The sequence below is a fragment of the Spermophilus citellus genome (assembly GCF_964194105.1).
Source record: "Spermophilus citellus genome assembly, chromosome: 13".
Lineage (NCBI taxonomy): Eukaryota > Metazoa > Chordata > Mammalia > Rodentia > Sciuridae > Spermophilus > Spermophilus citellus.
This window is the reverse complement of record NC_138193.1, coordinates 51,926,199-51,941,757: the sequence shown is the minus strand read 5'-3', so window position 1 is coordinate 51,941,757 and position 15,559 is coordinate 51,926,199. Positions and strand designations below refer to the sequence as shown.

At 38.6% G+C, this 15,559-nt stretch overlaps 1 protein-coding gene across 4 annotated transcripts in view; it reads right to left on the bottom strand.

Annotated features, from left to right (window-relative positions):
- Positions 1-15,559, bottom strand: part of M1AP (meiosis 1 associated protein) — a 95,609-nt gene that overhangs the window by 13,488 nt on the left and 66,562 nt on the right. For 2 of the 4 annotated variants that reach the window (XM_081265223.1, XM_081265226.1), the window contains exons 5-7: positions 11,175-11,348; positions 6,340-6,502; positions 5,514-5,655 (exon numbers count right to left, since the gene is read on the bottom strand). In XM_081265223.1, the coding sequence (XP_081121349.1) occupies positions 5,514-5,655; positions 6,340-6,502; positions 11,175-11,348 (479 nt within the window). The remainder of the gene's footprint in view (positions 1-5,513; positions 5,656-6,339; positions 6,503-11,174; positions 11,349-15,559) is intronic. The other 2 variants (XM_081265225.1, XM_081265224.1) reach the window with 2 other exon arrangements.

The window sequence follows — 15,559 nt, the reverse complement described above, 5'->3', positions numbered from 1 at the left end:
CTAAGAGTGAAATTTATGGGAATGGTAGACAACATCTATCTTTTAAAAAGACTGAGTAAAGCTCATCTTCTGAGGAAATTGAAGTAAAATATTCAAGTAAAGTAAAAATAATCTCTGAGGAAGACAGAAAGATAATAATTTTCAAATAAAATCAGGGAGTGGAAATAATGGTTAAGACTGCAGTTGACTGAAGCTCATAACTAGAAAAGTTACACAACTTTTGATGAGGCCTCATGGGTTGGCATTAATCACTAGGATTCAATTATTGAAATATGGACTTGGTTCAGAAGAAAGATTGGAGGAAAAGACAGCATTGAATAAATATACTTGTAGGGAAATCCAGGAGCCTGAAAATGAAAACATAATGGGACCAGCCAACTGGCTAAGCACAAATTAGAAAATATATTATATGTCTAGTCAGATGGCAAAGGGGGAATAAATAAGCATTTAATAAGCATCTACTTCTGTGTCTGGGTTGGAATGGCCAATGGGAAACAGGTTCTCCTGCTTAGAACAAGTAGAAAAACTGCATAATTTACAGGACAATTTGTTCGAGGGCAGTGAGAAGTTGCTGTGGCAATGAGGATTAGAGGTAACTCAGTTTCTAGAAAGGGAGAAATCCAGACAGAAGAGGGAATCATTACAGCTCCTTTTACTTTGAGGGTATGTGTTGATTCTGGGTTGGCGAGGGTGGTGGTGGTGCTAGTAGGGCTCAGGAATCTAGGATTTCTGACTCATGAGGCACTTGTAAGGAACAGAGAAACCAGTAAATCTTTTGGTGGAGACCTAGTGGTAGGGAGGAATGGGACTCAAGCTAAATTTCCACTCAGTACATTTTCATAGGGTTGTATATGTCAGAAGGCAAAAACATTTAAGGAGAAAACCTCTAAAAAACAGTGTTTTAGCAGTTTTGGAAGGCAGTGATTAGATTCAAGGTAGGGGATATACACAGTACACTAGGCTTTCAGTTGAGAACTCTGAAAGGCCATAACATACCATGACTAAAATGAGACCATGAATATAGCCTAGCCTTGACTCAGCACAATTCCTGAGTAGAGTAGGATGATCAGCTGCCACTTTATCTGCCAGGGGCAGGGAAGGGTGAGCCCTTTCTAGAGGAAGCCTGTACCAATTGGAGACTCTACAATTTTGTTTGATTATTTATTTGTTTACTTATTTATAGTATTGGGGATTGAACTCAGAGGCACTCTATCACTGAGATATAAACCTAGTTTTTTCTTTCTCTCTCTCTCTCTTCTTTTTCAATTCTGAGACGGGGTTTCACTAAGTTGCTCAGGCTGGTCTTGAACTTTTGATCTTCCTATCTCAGCCTTCTGAGTAGCTAGAATTATAGGCATGTGCCACTGCATGTGGCTCTACAATTTATTTATTGACAGTTCATCTTTCACTAAAATATTGTCAAATATGCTGAAAATCAGTAAAATATATCTAAAAAACAAAAGAAAAAAGAAACAATAAGAACAAATCCACTTGACTCTGGTATTGGGGTTAGCTGAGAACTTCAAAATGCCTATGATTAGTATGTTAAAGAAAACAGGTAAAAATATGAAGAATTTCTCTAGAGAATTAGACTCTGCCCCCAAATCCCCATTAAAAGTCTAATTAATTGCTGGGAGTGGTGGCACACACCTGTAATCCCAGTGGCTCTGGGGACTGAGGAAGGAGGATTATAAAAGCCAGCCTCAGCAATTTAGCAAGGCCCCAAGCAACTCAATGAGACCCTGTCTTAAAATTAAAAAAGGGATGGGGATGTGGCTCAATGGTTAAGTGCCTCTGGGTTCAATCTCTGGTACTAAAAAAAAAAAAAAAAAAAGGAGGGGATGGGATTTTGGCTTGGCGGTAGAGCGCTCGCCTAGCATGGGCGGGACCCGAGTTCCATCCTTAGCACCACATAAAAATAAAGGCATTTTGTTGTGTCCATCTGCACTTAAAAAAATAAATATTTTTTTAAAAAAGGAACTGTGGACATGTGGACATAGCTCAGGGGCAGAGTACCCCTGTGTTCAATTCCTAGTAGTGAAAACAAATAAACAAAAAACATGCCAATTAATATGGTACCAATGTACCAGGCAAATTAGAAGAGGGAGAGATTGGGTAGGGAAGCCAGTTAGGAATTTACTGAAGAAGTCTTGCTGAGAACAGCCTGGGAACAGACAAGAAAGGGCAGTTACACCTCAGTGTTACAATGTGACTTAGTGGTGAAATGGGTGTAAAGGGCGAGATGGCTGAAAGTGACTGAGGTTTCAAGCCTGGGTGACTAGACAATGGTGGTGCTGCTATTAACAGAAAGACAGAAGTTAGAATGAGAAGTTAGGTGGAAGGGAAACTCATAGTGAGAAAGAGAAGGCAAGAGAGGAGCTGACTTAACATCAAATCTTAAAAGAACATATGAAAAAAATGTAAGAAAGAATACAAGAGGAAGGATAAAACTAAGGAAGTGTGGTAAACCTGTGACAACAGGGTGAGGGAGGCTAAAACTCTTAAGTCTGTCACAATGTGAATTGTGGTTGAATGAATAAGCTGAAACTTGTGAAAAATTCTTCTCTCTGTAACATACTGCTGTGCAGGAATTTTGCTGCTTGGAGATGTTATGTAGAAAGCAATAAGGAAGAGCCATTTTTCTTCTCTTTTCTACACTAGGAGAGTGGTCTTTAATTTGGTGATGGAATGAACAGAGCTGAGAGAACAATGGCACAAAATGAGTGAAGAGTGGTTATGAGTGCCTAGCCACTTTAAAAGTGACTTCAAGCCCAGTGAAATATAGAACCGTGGGGGTTAAGTGAAGGGAGGATTAGCCTCAGTGTTGTAGTTTGTACTTATCTGTGTATACACAGGGAAGTTTAAAGCGTGGGCTTTGTAGTCAAATAGAACTAGGTTCAAATACTGACTTGGCCACTTTGGTAGCTGTGTGATGATTGGTAAATCTCTTGGTCTCTTTACAGCTTTCTCCATCTGTAAAAATAAGGACAGCAATCTCTACCACACATAGTATGGTACTGTGAGGATTAAATGAGGTAAAGCATACAGAACACTTGGTTAAGTGCTTATATTTATTAAGTACTCCAAAAAAATGGGTATCTATTAGTCATGGGTCAATCATATACTTGTATGTTTGCATGACAGAGGATTGATAAAGATAAGGTCTTTTCATCCCTAGGACAGTGCCTGGCACATAGTGGTCAGTAAATATTGTTAAACAAAACAAACAAACAAATAAACACAGATGTTTAATTAACCCTGAGGTTAATTGCAGGGAGACTTTGATCTTGTGTATGTAAGCCAGGATGGAAGTGAATACTTTTTCCCATCCTTACTTTTAATGGCTACATAATATTTTATTGCTTGGCCAATTATAGATCCTATAATATTTCTCCTATTTATATTTAATCAATTATATATTTAGGACATTTAGGTTGTTACCATTTTTTTACCATGATAAATAACATGGAGATGAACATCCTGTACACACATCTTTGCCCCTTCTTCTGATTATTTTCTTGGGATACCTTACCAGTAAAAGTGCTGAAGGGTATAATTTTCTATAAAATTTATATTCACTGTAGCAGTGTGTTAAAATGCCAATGTATGTTTAAAATATTATATACTATAAAAATGTATTGAGGAAGCTGGGGGTATAGCTCAGTGGTAGAACACTTGTTAGCATGTGTGAGGCTCTGGGTTTGATCACCAGCACCAAACACACACACACACACACACACACACACACACACACACACTGTAATGAAGACACATGTGAGAAATTCTCCTAAGTGATGTATCTTCTCCAGGATTCTGAGGAATTGGGTGGAGTAAATAGTAAACTGAGGGCTGGGGATATAGCTCTGTTGGTAGAGTGCTTGCCTCACATGTACAAGGCCCTGGGCTCAATCCCCAGCACCACACACACACACACACACAAAAAGTAAACTGAGCTGTTGGACACTGACAATCAGAACTGGTCTGCTGTCTCTGCTCTGCAAAGACAGGAGGTGGGTGTTCTTCAGATAGGAAACAGGAACTCAGTGGGTGGACCCTAAAATGGAGTTTGGGCTTTGAAACAGGAAAAGAAGTTGGCTAATGATAGAGAGACACAAGGCCGTGCTGTCCTGATCAACTACTTTCTACTAGTTCAAATCCTCATTCTTTTCTGTCTTTGGATTCTATTTGCAGTTATTTTATCTTGATATCTAAGTATTCCATTTTGTGTGTGTGTGTGTGTGTGTGTGTGTGTGTGTGTGTGTGCGCGCGTGTGTGTTTATTTCCATTTCAGGGAGTGACAAACCTTTAATTGTTCAAGTCAGAAACCAAGGAGTTATTTATTACTTACTCTTCCTCACTCCCAACATTCAATCCTACACTAAGTTCTGATATTTCTATTTCTCTATTTGTTTACTTTTCTCATCTTGACTTCCAATATTCTAGTCCAAGCCACAATGTTCTCTACCTTATTTTCTTGTTTCCATTCTTGCTTCTGCTAGTTTTTAGTTCTAATTTCTGTCCAAGTAATATTTTAAAGTTTTAGAGAGATGATATAATTTCTCATGATTTCTTTCTCTGCTTAAACTCCAAAGTCTTTAATTTAGTCTAAAGTTTTGCATGATTTGATCCCTGCTTGCTTCTTCAACCCCACCTATTGCCTTTCTCTCCCTCCTTTATGTTTTAGTCACAATGGCTCCCCCTCATCCTCCAGCCCCAGCTCTTCATAGTGCTGGGGATGAAACCCAGGACTTTGCACTGAGTAACTCTGCCACTGATTTACTTCCACAGTTTCTTTCTTTTTTGGTTGCATAATGGGTTTTCCATTCTTAATCCTTCCTTTAGCACTTTCCAGTCTTCAGGTAGCCACACATTCCTTTCCCTGCCTTGAGTGTTCTTCCTACCACATTTCACCTGGCTAATTTCCATTCATCTTGAAGATCTCAGTTTAAATGTTACTGCCACAGATAGGCTCTCTTATAGCAGCTTATTCTTTTCCTTTATAAACTTTTCACAATTAAAACTTTATTCATCTCTTCTATTAGAGAATAAGTTTCTTGAGGAAAAGAAAATGTCTATTTTGTCTTCATTAAATATATATCTATGGCTTAGCACAGAATCTGGTACAGACCAAGGGATGTTTGTTTGTTTGTTTATTTATTTATTTATTTATTTGGGGATGTTCATTTAAATGAACTATAATGTTTAGCAGCACAGTGTTAGGAAGAAAGTAGGTTTTAAAATATATTATTGTGGAAAATTCTCTGCCATTTAAATGTTAAGCTTGTAAAATAAGGGATTTTGAACTTTAGTATTATATAACTAAATTCAGGAATTATTCTCTATAGCATACAGTCAACAAAGGCAAATAATATTTATTCCAAGTATCAGAGTATTTCCAGCTTCCCTCCCTGTCTTCTTGAGGGTTGAAGCAGGTCTAGATTAGGAAAGGATTTGTGGCGATTTTTCGGAGGCTGATACTTGTCCTCTTTCTCACCTGTGGACAGAATACTCACCAGAAGGCTGTGACACAAAGCATGAAAATGCTGCTGATTTGTCTCCAGCTCATCCCAGTCCAGCTGCCAACAGCTTGTGGGTCTGAGAATGAAGGGGAGTCCATATGTCAATGACTCGCAGAGTCCGCTAGATTTTAGAGCCCTGGGAAGAGATGATGGCAGAGAGAGACTATTCAGTGATATCTAGAACTTCTACCCAGATACACTTAAATCCAGCATAAGTCTAAGACCCCATTGTGAAAGCTTTTAGATTAGGATCCATGAATTATTCAGTTTTATATGGCCAGTACCTAGCGTGGCATCTTGCATACAGAAGATTCTCAAAGTTCAGGAATCTGTGCATGGGATCTGTGGAACTAGGAAATAGTAAAAGTGGCCTTTGCCATCATTGTTCATTCTACCTTAGAATTTCTAATACTTAGAGAAATGGGAGGGGCAGGGATAGAGTCTGTGTGCCATTTGCTCCTTGAAAATTGAATTTCTATTCTGATGTCTAAATATAGTAGGCATTCAATGAACATTCACTGACAATTAAACACCTTTCTAGTGATCATGCTTTTCCTGTGTTCAGAGACTTTCTGGATTTCCAGTTCTCATAAAGACCTCAAAGTGTTCTGCAGCAGCGCTTCTTTCACCACCTCCTCTTTTCCCATCATGTGTTGAGTAGCCTGATCTTGGTTTCTCATGCCAAACTTGTATCAGCTACCTTGGAACTGGCTCTTGCCTGTCTGACACTTGAAAATGTAGTTTAAATCTCTGGACTTCTTAGGTATGGAACCAGTAATAATAGCATTTTCATAGATTGGGGAGATTCCTTGGACCATACTTGATTACTTGGAGTTTGTAACAAGAGGCTGAGGACTGGGAAGCCATCTGGTAGAGCGTGCTGAGGTCTCCTTTGGGGTCATCCATTCTGGAGGCACCGTCAGCTGTACCAGGGAGCAGAGATGGGCTGAGAAGTCGCTCTTGGAGATCACATTTCAGGCACACTATAGTAAAATTGGCATTGGAGGAGAGACTGTGGGTCACAAGTTACTTTGGGCTATGTCATTAAGAGAACATCTGCCACCCATTTCACTTCTATCAGGCAAAGGAGGGATGGGAGGAGGCAGGAGAGTGGGAAGAGGAAATCACGATTGGTTTGGGAAGGTAAAGCAGGTGCAAAATAGAAACAGTATTTCTATTGCTTTACATGATAGTTAACACATTTTCTGAATCTGACATGATTTTTACTTGTTTTACTTCTAGGTGGGCTGAGCAACTGTCTCATAGCAAGAGATCTGGCTTGTAATCCAGTCTGAGAGAAATTTGTGTCCTCTGTGGAGCAGGCAGCTGATGCCAAACATGCAGAGGCCTTTTGGCAATCACAGAAGGAAATTTTGTCTTTGCTGCTTCCTTGTGGCTAAGATTTGGCAAGATTGCAGGCCAGAAGAAGGAAGAGCAGGAAAGCAGAAGTCAGGCAGTCAGATGACTGCTACTATTTCTCTGTGGGCTTTTCTAGGGACATTCAGGGATATGGAAGGAATAAGTTTTCGAAATAGCTTATTTTTAATTTTTCAAAGAAACCTGATTATTGGACTTTGGGCCCTGGAGCATCACTCCAACCAGCATCAGACAAGAGTTCTGAGGAGGGATGAGACTGGGTATGAGCTATTTATCTAGATATTACACTCTTTGTCTGTATTTTGCTTCTGCTCCAGCAGTTATATCCTCATGTTATAGGGTTCAGTATTCCATTGCATTAGGCTTGAATCATTGATATTAAAAAGTTTTCAATAGAACATACCTGAGTTGAATATTGACAACTACAAATCTACAAATGTTGAGTACTTGTAAGAAGGCTGGTAGTTGACAGGAATGAATTGTGAAATGACTAGTGAGGTAAAAACAAAAGTAGAAATAATATGGAAAAAAACAGTGGCAATATAAATGTCAGGTTCAGCTGGTAATCAACTTATATGTGGAATCCCTTTATCTCTCATGCCTTTGGACTGAAACCTAACAGCTTGTGTTCACTGGATCCTGAACCCAGTGAATAAGACATAGATATTAATTCTGGGTGAGCTATATCTTGGCCGGGTATCTCCTAGAGCACAGAAAGTCAGTTGGAGGGACTTTTCCTAGGATTTCAGCTCCCCTCATTTCCTCTGTGCTTGACTTCTCTACTTCTAGTCCCTCGTATTTAGTACTGGGCAGCTGTGTTCATCTAGCTAAAGTTTTTAATGATGGTTGCAATGAAAATCACCTAGAGAAATCTGCCCTTCCCTGTCCCGTACTGGGGATTGAATCCAGGAGTACTTTACCACTGAACTACATTTCCACCCACTTTTTTAAAAAAAAATATTTTTTAAGTTGTAGATGGATATATAATATCTTTATTTATTTTTATGTGGTGCTGAGGATTGAACCCAGTGCCTCACACATGTGAGGGAAGCACTTTACCACTGAGCTACAGCCCCAGTCCCTTTTTCCACCTACTTTTAAAAAATATTTTATCTTAAGACAGGGTCTTACTATGTTGCTGAGGCTGTCCTTAAACTTATGATCCTCCTGCCTCAGCCTCCTGAGTAGCTGGGATTACAGATGTGCACCACTGTGCCTAATTTCAAGAGAACTTCTGAAAAATACTGATGCCTGGGTCTAAACCAGATCAATTAAATCATGATCTCTGAGGATGAAGCCCAGATATATGTATTTTTATAAAGTTTTGTAGTGGTTCTCATTTATTTATTTATTTGTTTTTTAGTTGTAGTTGGACACAATATCTTTATTTATTTATTTTTTTTATGTGGTGCTGAGGATAGAACCCAGGGCCTCGTACATGCTAGGTGAGCACTCTACCGCTGAGCCACAATCCCAGCCCAGTGGTTCTTTTTTTTTGGAGGGGTACTAGGATTGAAACCAAGGTACTTAACCACTGAGCAACCTCCCTAGTGCTTTTTTATATTTTATTTTGAGATAGAGTCTCGCTAAGTTGCCTCATGAGCCACTGGGATTACAGGCATGCACCACCATGCCCTGCCCTCATGTGGTTCTTATTGCAGCTAGGGCTGAGGACTACACAGACTGGAAAAACTGTTTAGCAGGGCTTAGATCTAGATGCAGGCATGCTTCTCACCACCCAGAGCTGAGGTACAGAGGTGGCAAAGTCCATACTGGAGAACAGGAAAAGACATTAATCTGTGATTGCCTGCATGCTTTGTTTGCCAGAGCAAGATCTCTAAGTGAAGCTCCTAGAGATGAGTTCTGCATTCCTCCTAAGAGCCTGTAGTAGGAGAGTTCACAGTTTTTGTTTTGTTTGCTTCATTTATTATTTTTTTGTAGTAAGACACATGTCCACAACTCCATATGTGAGGCAATGCTGTTAGTTTAAAAAATAATAGCTGAGTACAGTATGATCTTTATTGTGGTTGTTTATAATTTCAGTCAGATCATATCACCCTAGAGGAAGCCTAATTTTCCCTAACCTCATTCCAACTGTGTCTGAACATCTGGGCTCAAAGGAAGATGTTCCCAGTACACCAACTGACTGAAGTCTTGGTCTAAGTTCTACATGTACCTTAAGATTTGAAGATTCTGAAACATGATTACAGATGGATATGAACATTATGACTCTGACTCTGGTGTTGAAAGCCTTGGAAAAAGGGTGTGGGGGAAGCCACAGAAATTCTGATTAGCATTATAGGCAGATGTCATGTAACAGTGGAGGAAAGACTGGTTGTAGTAGGGTCCCCACCCTCCTAATGAGAAAAGTGAACCTCTAGCTCCTTTATTCAGAGTTGTCTAGCATGGGGCAGGTTAATGATGGATAAAGGCTCGGGGTCTGGAGGCAGACAGATGTGCATTTTGATTCTCTGGGCTGCAAGTGGTCAGATGTATGAAATACAGATTTTGATCCTAAGGGTAAAGAATGGGCCCTGGAATTGTCTAGCTTCAAATGGTGGCTCTGCTATTAATTTTTCTATACACCCATGGAAAAGTATTTAATTTCTTTGTCTCAGCTTTCTCATGTATAAAACAGGGATAATATTGTACTTAATTGATTTGAAGACATATTTCCCCCCTCACACTATCTCTATATCTGTCTTACAATTGCCATTGGCCAGACAGACATTCTTAGCACTTACTACTCTAATCTAAAAGAACTCTCTCAATAAAGATAAAATAATACTTCTAAGTAACAAGGAAACACTGTTTCATGTTTAATTGGCATGTTTTCTTTCTTAGTGGTACATAAAATAGTGATGTATCTTCTAATCGATAGCATCTTAGATTCAATGACATATGGTAATAGTACCTGCCTCATTACATCATTATAAACATGAAAAGGGATAATTCAAAGAAACAAGTTACCATACTGCTTGGCAGAGAAAGAAAATTCAATAATGTTAATTATAAACTAGCTTCTGTATAAAGTCACTAGCTACCTGGAGGGAAGCAGAGTTCTGATGACTATCCCTAGCAAGAAAAGGTCTTGGGAAATCATAAATTTTACTTAATTATACCTCCAAAAGGCTCTTCCCTGTCCTGAAGCAACAATGGTCAGACCAGAGTTCTATTACAGATGAAGAAAAGAGAACAAACATAAAACTCAAATTTACTGCTAATGGTCAAGAAAGAGCCCTCAGAGGAGATAGAAACCCCAGTGTATCATTTCAGAGCCTGTGAGAAGGGCTCCAGGAAGCATCAAATCCCACTTAACCTTCAACCCTCAGTGATGTCTGTAGCCACTACCAATGTTCTATTCAATCCACTTTATCCTTTCCCTTAGAAGCTGGTCCCTAAGCAATTGGCTTTCCCAAGCTCAGAGTGACAGTATTGATTGCAGGCCCTGCTAACTTAGTCCCTGAGCCAACCTTCAAAGGGATCGGGAGAATAGAAATGGCCTCATTTACTATCTAGTTAAGTACCAAGATCAGCCAGAAGAACAATATGCAGAACCTTGCTGGCATGCCTGGAACATAGGATTGATCTCTTAGTTTCAATTATTGCCCAAACTGCCTTGGGAACATGGTCTGTGAACACTAGTTGTTCTCCCTAGGGCTTGCCTTTGGAGTTGCTTTAGTTTTCTCAATTTTGTACCTGCCTAGAGAGATTTCTATTTAATATTGGCTCTTTTCCTCTTGCCATAGGTCCTGTGGATATTGAGGCATCAAATGACTCAAATTATAGTGCCAATAATGTTTGCCACATTAAAAATGAGAATACTGAGAAAATATATGATTGTGTTCTTATGTAGTGTAGCCAATGACCTATCATTGAGGTATCTAAGGTTTTGCTCCTAAACTAATTGGCTCTTACTGTCTGGGCTTAATTAGGTCTAGCTTTTTAACTGTGTTACTTTTTTGGGGAGAGATTTTTAATATTTATTTTTTAGTTTTTTTTTGGCAGACACAACATCTTTGTTTGTGTGTGGTGCTGAGGATCGAACCTGGACCGCACGCATGCTAGGTGAGCGCGCTACTGCTTGAGCCACATCCCCAACCCTAACTGTGTTACTTTTAAAAAGTTTTCTTCTTAATCTTTGTGCTAACACTGGACAGCCTCATCCAATCTCTAAGCCTCAACTATTCTGTATTCTGATGATTCACTGAACTACGGTCCTAATCCTAGATAAGACTATTTATAACCTATATGATATATCTTTGGTGGGTTGTATACTTGGATTATCCCTGGCACTGGAAATGTTGCTGAAACACTGTGAAGGAAGAAGGAGATGGATGTGTTCTTGGTCTGTTCCACTGTTATGCAGCCAGGCTTTGAAGAAAAATTCCATGCTGATAACATCGTTGTCTATAATCTGAAGTTCAATGTCAGTTCCCAGGATAGAACTCTCTGCAGAAGACAGGGAAATAAATATTGGTTAAAGTGTTAATTTTTAGATTATAAAATCTGAAAATATAAAATTCAAATGTACCTATCTTTTGACCCATTCATTGCATTTCTAGATATCTAGCCTAAAGAATTCTTAGACAGTACACAAAGAGATATATGCAAAGATGTTCAGGGTATCATTGTGGTCATAACAAATAATCAAAACCCCAAACAGGAGGCAATTTCAGTGTCCATCAATAAGGGAAAGCTTAAATAAATCATGGTACACTTAAACTATGGAGTATTATGCAGCTGTTAACAATGTAAAACAATGTACTGACACGGAAAGCTAGTAAATAAATAAAGTGAATAAATGAAGTTTTTGTATAACAGATATGATTCAATTTGTACAAACATAAAACCATCTGCCTAAGTACATACATATGTATGTACTTGTAAAGTCCACTTTACAAAGATCTAGAAGGCTATCATCAAATTGTTAACAGTAGATGGGGAGGGGAAGTGGGGCAGGGCTCTGAGATATGTTCCCTTTTTACTATTCATACTTCTACATTTGTTAATTTTATTGTAGTTGTGAATTTCTTGTGTCTAACAATATTTTAGAATATAAAAAGGAGAGAAATTATACAGAAATGTAAGTTAAATAGTTAATAAGGGGGATTTTGACTTTATGCTATTATTTTATAGTGAAAATATAATTATTACTTCTGTCATAAGAACAAATTTTAAAAAAATTAAAAAAAGAGAAAAATATGAACCACTGGGCTATGGCAAAAAGGGATTGACCTGGTGGAGCATGATTTAATTCCAAATTTGAACGAGTGATGCTGGGTAGTGGGGTAACGAGGTTTTGTGGTGTACTTCTAGCTTCAGGCAACACTATCTCTGGCATTGGTGTCTGGGTTTGCAGATAAAGAATGTTAGTGAAATCCAAATATAAGGTGATGGAGGAAACAAAGACAGAGGAAATGAGACAAGAACTGGAAGAAACTGAAGAGGATCCTGACTTCCTTGACTTCATCATGAGGGACTCTCTGAAATACTTTTATAAAAGGCCTAAGAAAAACCAGTTGCTCTAATGAATTAACTTCTGTGTAAGCTGGAATCCAAGGGAGAAGGCTGGTTTATTTCTAGAACGACATTCCTGAGGATAAGTAGGTAGTGGTGACAGACTCCACAGGGAACAAAGGGACTTTAGTCCAACATATTGGTTTCAACACAGGAGAGGAGTGGAAAGAGTTAGATGACTTCATATATTTAATGCCTTATTCTGTGGCTCAAGGCAGGTACCAAATGCATTTTTCTGTGACCAGAGGATTAAAACTACCCTCTTCCATGGATAATTATTGGGATTCATAAGTTAACTAATTATTTCATTCATTTCATCAGACATAAATCACATTTTTTGCCCTTAGGAATTTATAAAGCAACATTATTATTGACCATTTCTCCCCAAAGTCTCATCTGTCCCATTATTATGTTTTAGGTTAGTATAATGATAAATATAAAGACACTGCCAAACATTCCTTGTAAATAAAGAGAAGCATCCTTAAAAAAATAATGTGAATATTATTTTGTCACTGGCAAAACAAAAAGCAATTTAATTTTTCCAAGGTTGTTGCCTGGACTTTGACTTGGGCAACAAGGATGGAAATGACTTAGTGGCTTCTCTTCAGTGAGGTAAAGTAGTTACTAAAGCACACAGGGCAGTTATAGAACTAAAGAAATGGAATTAAGAAAAGGAGCTCTGGAAGTAGAGAGGATAAAATTACTTAGAGTTCAAATGATAAAATTTTGGAGAAGAGAAAATAAGTGTAAAGGGTAGAAGATTAGAAACTCCTACTATGGGTGATATAGTGGGGAAAATACAGTTGTAAGTTATTAAGAATCTGGAGATAAGAAAAATAGGAGTTTCCTCAGATAGTTAAACTATAAAATCGACACAGAATGGTCAGGTCAATGAAAACCAGTTCCCCTAAGAAGGGAGGATGTCTTATTGACCTGAGCAAGACTTGGCATAGCCTTATTGATGGTATTGGCATATCTAGAGGATGAATGTGTCTACTGGAAGGGGAAAGATCTGGTCAGAAATGAGCACAGAGAATTGCTTTTGCTATTCTGGGTCTTTTATTTTTCCAGATGAATTTCATGATTGCTTTATCTATTTCTACAAGAAATGCCTTTGGGATTTTGATTGGCATTGCATTAAACCCATAGAGAACTTTTGGTAATATCACCATTTTGATGATGTTAGTTTTGCCTATCCATGAACAGGGTATATTTTTCCATCTTCTAAGATCTTCTTCTATTTCTTTCTTTAGGGTTATGTAGTTTTCATTGTATAAATCTTTCGACCTCTTTTGTTAGGTTGATTCCCAAGTATCTTACTTTTTTTGAGGATATTGTGAATGGGGTGGTTGTCCTCATTTCCATTTCAGAAGATTTGTCGATGATGTACAGGAATGCCTTTGATTTGTGCATGTTGATTTTATATCCTGCCACTTTGCTGAATTCATTTATTAGCTCTAGTAGTTTCTTTGTAGAACCTTTTGGGTCTGCTAGGTATAGGATCATGTCATCCACAAATAGTGATAATTTAAGTTCTTCTTTTCCTGTCTTTATGCCTTTAATTTCTTTCGTCTAATTGCTCTGAAATAGGTGGTATAGTGATACCAGACTTCAAACTATACTACAGAGCAATAGTAACAAAAACAGCATGGTACTGGTACCAAAACAAGCGGGTGGACCAATGGTACAGAATAGAGGACACAGAGACCAATCCACAAAATTACAACTATCTTATATTTGACAAAGGTGCTAAAAGCATGCAATGGAGAAAGGATAGCATCTTCAACAAATGGTGCTGGGAAAACTGGAAATCCATATGCAACAAAATGAATCTGAATCCCTTTCTCTCGCCATGCACAAAAGTTAACTCAAAATGGATCAAGGAGCTTGATATCAAAACAGAGACTCTGCGTCTGATAGAAGAAAAAGTTGGCTCTAATCTACATATTGTGGGGTCGGGCTCCAAATTCCTTAATAGGACACCCATAGCATAAGAGATAAAAACAAGAATCAACAAATGGGACTTACTCAAACTAAAAAGTTTTTTCTTAGCAAGAGAAACAATAAGAGAGGTAAATAGGGAGGCTATATCCTGGGAACAAATTTTTACTCCTCACACTTCAGATAGAGCCCTAATATCCAGAGTATACAAAGAACTAAAAAAATTAATCAATAAGGAAACAAATAACCCAATCAACAAATAGGCCAAGGACCTGAACAGACATTTCTCAGAGGAGGACATACAATCAATCAACAAGTACATGAAAAAATGCTCACCATCTCTAGCAGTCAGAAAAATGCAAATTAAAACCACCCTAAGATACCATCTCACTCCAGTAAGAATGGCAGCCAATATGAAGTCAAACAACAAGTGCTGGCGAGGATGTGGGGAAAAGGATACACTTGTACATTGCTGGTGGGGCTGCAAATTGGTGTGGCCAATTTGGAAAGCAGTATGGAGATTCCTCGGAAAGCTGGGAATGGAACCACCATTTGACCCAGCTATTCCCCTTCTCGGACTATTCCCCAAAGACCTTAAAAGAGCATATTATAGGGATACAGCTACATCGATGTTCATAGCAGCACAATTCACAATAGCTAGACTGTGGAACCAACCTAGATGCCCTTCAATAGATGAATGGATAAAAAAAATGTGGCATTTATACACAATGGAGTATTACTCAGCACTAAAAAAATGACAAAATCATGGCATTTGCAGGGAAATGGATGGCACTAGAGCAGATTATGCTAAGTGAAGCTAGCCAATCCCTAAAAAACAAATGCCCAATGTCTTCTTTGATATAAGGAGGGCAACTAAGAACGGAGCAGGGAGGAAGAGCATGAGAAGAAGATTACCATTAAACAGGGACGAGAGGTGGGAAGGAAAGGGAGAGAGAAGGGAAATTGCATGGAGATGGAAGGAGACCCTCATTGTTATACAAAATTACATATAAGAGGAAGTGAGGGGAAAGGAAAAAAACAGAGAAATGAATTACAGTAGATGGGGTAGAGAGAGAAGATGGGAGGGGAGGGGTGGGGAGGGGGGGATAGCAGAGGATAGGAAGGGCAGCAGAATACAACATACACTAGTATGGCAGTATGTAAAAACGTGGATGTGTAACCGATGTGATTCTGCAATCTGT